The 4456-nt window shown below is 36.2% G+C and overlaps 1 protein-coding gene across 1 annotated transcript in view; it reads right to left on the bottom strand.

The window, feature by feature from the left end:
* Nucleotides 1-3547: 3547 nt before the first annotated feature.
* The window catches only part of LOC137656176 (uncharacterized), a 2086-nt gene continuing 1177 nt past the window's right edge, over nt 3548-4456 (bottom strand). The window contains exons 3-4 of the mRNA XM_068390353.1: nt 4180-4323; nt 3548-4023 (exon numbers count right to left, since the gene is read on the bottom strand). Of these exons, the coding sequence (XP_068246454.1) occupies nt 3643-4023; nt 4180-4323 (525 nt within the window). The 3' untranslated portion in view covers nt 3548-3642. The remainder of the gene's footprint in view (nt 4024-4179; nt 4324-4456) is intronic.

The following is a 4456-nucleotide window of genomic DNA, read 5'->3' as shown; positions in this document are numbered from 1 at the left end:
CAGAACTTCACCAGTTTTGCCAGAATCAGGCATCTGGTACCATATCGTTTGTCAAGCACTAAACAAACGTTCATCGAAATGGAAGAAAATAGATATTGCTTAAAGGTTACAAGACCATGGTCATTGCCTTTGCATATCATACTGAAAAAAGATGGCTCCCTGGCATCTGAGCATGCAAATAGAACAGATCACTACGCCCTCCATAACAATGCTGACGTTACCTGCTACTTTCACGATTGTTCATCCTCCATCTTTTTAAAGAGTATTATCAGGTGCCCATAAACCCAGAATATAGCCCTAAGACCACCATCAATTGCCCCTTTGGTACATATATCTTCAAAGACTCCTATTTTCTCCTTCATATTGCTGGGGCTAGTTTTGAAGCCTCACGGATGGTATCTTAGGGTATTTCCCTTATGTATATGTTACGTGAATGGAATACTTGTGTTCTCTTCCTTGAAAAATAACAGTTCTGACACCTACATCATTTATGTTACGTGGACGGCATACTTGTGTTCTCTTCCTCTGAAAAGGAACACCTCCATCATCTATGCATCGTTCTTGAGTGTCTACAACAGAACGTCCTTGTAGTCTAGTACGAAAATTATACATTTGGAGCCAAAGAACTGTTGGTCTTTGTGCACCATATCATTCATGAATGAATCTAACCCCACCCTGAGAAGGTAGCAACTATTCAGAACGTCCCCACGCCCTCAACTGCCAAGGCACTGCAAGAAGTTTGGGGATGATCAACTATTATCACCAGTTCATGCAAGTCATCACTGCCACTCTTGCCCCTCACTCTATGCCTCCCTCATGAACAAGCCAGAATACCTGAAGTGAGGTCTTCTTCAAAAAGTGAACTTCAACAACACAAAGAATACCCTATCAACCGCTGCTGCTCTCACTTTTCCCATGCCACATGCCCATCTTCTCTCCACTGATGCCATCAATATAACTATTGGTGTAGTACTTGGGCAGGTTGTCAAAAGTTTTCTTCGCTCATTGGCTTTCTTCAGTAGAAAACTGCCCAAGATGGAATCCAGCTACTTAACCTTCAAACACAAACTGTTGGTAGTGCATTTAGCTGTCCGTTACTTTTGCAACTTCTAAAAAGGTATCCCCTCTGTCATTCAAACGGCCCACATGTCTCAGGTGCACACCTTCACCTGACAGTCCAATCCCTGGAACGACTATCAACGGCGACATCTATCCACCATAGCTAAATAGAATTGCACCCTAAATAAAATGCCCAGAGAAAAGATCCATAGTAATAACCATGTACGACAGACTGCCAATCCCTCCCTTTGTGGGACGTTAGCCTTACTGACTCCAATGCCACCCCCCAATGTATAATAGTACTGGGAAAAAAGGAACATGGATAACTCCTCCCATGTGCTGAGAGGTGTTTTATTTCATTCATGGCCTTTCACATCTCTTACACCGATCCACAGCACTGCTACTGAGGCTGAAATTCTATTGACACAGCATTACTAAGGATGCTAAGGAGTAGGTAAGATCTGTATTTCATGCCAAAATTCAAGAGTACATTTATACATGAATGTACGAGTGAGCTCCTACCCTGAATTGTTTTGCACACATTCACGTTGATGTAGTAGGTCCCCTCCCTACACATATCACAAGGACATAGTTACCTTTTTATCCTTCATTGACCTCTCCACTTGTTGGACTGAAGCCATCCCCATTCCTCTTCATTTACCTATTGCCTTACTCTTAGGATAGATAGCGAGATTTGGTATCACTGAGAATATTACTTCTGACAGGGGTACCAATTTCAATTATCCATTGTGGACATCATTAGCTTATCTCCTGGGTATCACCCTACACCAGTCTACGGCTCTCAACCCTGCAGCTAAATGAATGGTCGAACGTTTTTATTGTACACTAGAAGCATTTTTTATGTCACTGCAATGAATGAAACTGGTTCATTCAGCTTCCGTTGGTTCTCCTTAGACTAAGGACCACACCGAAAGACACCCTAGATTTCTCGACAGCTTATTGGTCTACAGTGACCCATTGGTCGCCCCTGCCGAGTTTTTTCCAATCGCAACCTCCTCTGACAATCTCTACTGCCATCATCATGGTATGGAATAATATACTTCATGGCGCCAGAATTACAAGACTCTAGCGAAGCAACACCTACGTCCCCTTACACATGCCCTTTCTTTGTTATCAGTCACCCACTAAAAGCTTTCTTAATTAACAACTATAGCAAAGAAACTGGGTCTACATTGATTGCCTGAAACTTGTATATTTCTTGCAAGATGACAGATGACAGATGACAAATGCGCTGCAAGTATGTCACCTATTCTCTCATTCTACTACGCGCTAATAACATAACGTGTTTAAGGTTGCCTTTGCAAGTATTAGTATGCTTGAATTTATGAGATATTCTAGATCAGAACTGCTTGTATATAAACTCGTTACCTGTTAAATAATGGTTAGTTATATGCGTCTTGAATCTCTATTATAACCTAACACCAACCTCCCATAGGGTAAAACGAAAACGTAGGATTATATTTCTAAAATACCAATCAGTACTTCAAGTACATTTTATTTTTATTTTTTTTTTTTAAATGAGGTCCATTGATATTCTTAAATCTGTTTAATGTTTTTGGTTCAAATATATTCATCATTTCAATGCCTATTAAATATTTCCAAAATTATTAAGGAAGAAGATGAAGCATATGTGGAAGTCTGTCAAAGAAGTTATGTTCTTAAGATTATTTAATGGTTTTACCCTTTATGAAAACAAGACAGAAATTCCACACATGGAAAGGGAAAAAAACCTTATTGGTATTTTCAGGACATCTTATAAATGAGTGGTAAAGTAATAAAAAGCTATAAATTCCCTTAAGGGGGTGAACTCATTTGTAAATTCATAGGCGCATATATATATATATATATATATATATATATATATATATATGAATGCGCACACACAAACACACACACACACACATATATATATATATATATATATATATATATATATATATATATGAATGCACACACACATACACACACACACACACACACGCACACACACACACACACACATATATATATATATATATATATATATATATATATATATATATATAGATATAGATATCTATCTCTCTATCTATATATATATATATATATATATATATATATATATATATATATATATATATATATATATATATATATATATATATATATATATATATATATATACTCACATATATATATATATGTATATATATAATATATATATATATATATATATATATATATATATATATATATATATACATATATGCATTTATATCCGTGTGTAAACTTAGATTTCTATAACTACACAGGAAAAATGCTTGAGACGCGTAAGTTTACATTATTTACTAACAGGTAATTTTATATGATTAACAAACCTCCAAAATATTATAACAAAAAATATTTATATAGTTTTGTACATAATGACAAGGAAAATTTATGTTAGGTGATCGATGTTTTAGAAAAAATAAAACATATTCATTTCAATGTTTAATATACTGTATAGTTGTGAATAAATCATCGAGATAAGTAAACAGCACAATGTTCAGAGTACGCCATGGTCCATAGTATTCCAGCAGACCTTTAACCAAACAACCAGATGTAGGTGATGCTTGACCCAGTTGGAACCGTGATGGTTGTGGTGAAACAGGTAGGAAATAATGCACAAAGCAGAACACATTTCTTGAAGGTGACAGCCACTTGCCTCTTCGAAACTTCTACCTTACTTTCTTCAATCTTGACCAGTTTATACACTGGAAGATCCCCGCAGAAGTTGGTCAGTTCTTCCCCAATCTCCTCCTCGGGGTTGTCCAGAGAAACAGCGAGCACGTTCATGTCTTCATCGGATATAGGTAGAGCAGTTTCCTGATGATCTCGGATGAAAGCAACCTGAGCCTCGATTGTGGTCACTAGAAGGCGGACGAAGCAGCCTTCTTGAGATTCTACTCGAGACGCGGCAAACCCCTTAAAGAAAAATAACTGTTACCTAAAAATATCTAACCCGTTAACAATTACATGCAATTTTCAAATCAACCCATAATCTAAATATCAGTGACTGTAATAATTGGATAATATTTATTAGAGGTAGGTAAATACCCTTTGAGTAGAATATATACCTACTGTATTGTAATCCTCGAGTGTGCTAACGTCCTCAAAATCATCATCATCCTTTATGTGGGAATATATGAGCTTTGATTCCAAGTCCACATTGATAGCCATGCAGGCGTCAGAGCCATTTCTCACTTCATAACACATTGTGTATTCCTGAAAATGGCAGTGTATTATTTATTATCTATTTAAAAAAAAAATTATTACGAATTATACAAATTGGTTGTTAATTCCTGCTCCAATAATAATAATGATAATAATGATAATGATAATAATAATAATAATAATA

The sequence above is a fragment of the Palaemon carinicauda genome, chromosome 17 (assembly GCF_036898095.1).
Source record: "Palaemon carinicauda isolate YSFRI2023 chromosome 17, ASM3689809v2, whole genome shotgun sequence".
In the NCBI taxonomy this organism is placed as follows: domain Eukaryota; kingdom Metazoa; phylum Arthropoda; class Malacostraca; order Decapoda; family Palaemonidae; genus Palaemon; species Palaemon carinicauda.
This window is presented reverse-complemented; position numbering and strand designations above follow the sequence as displayed.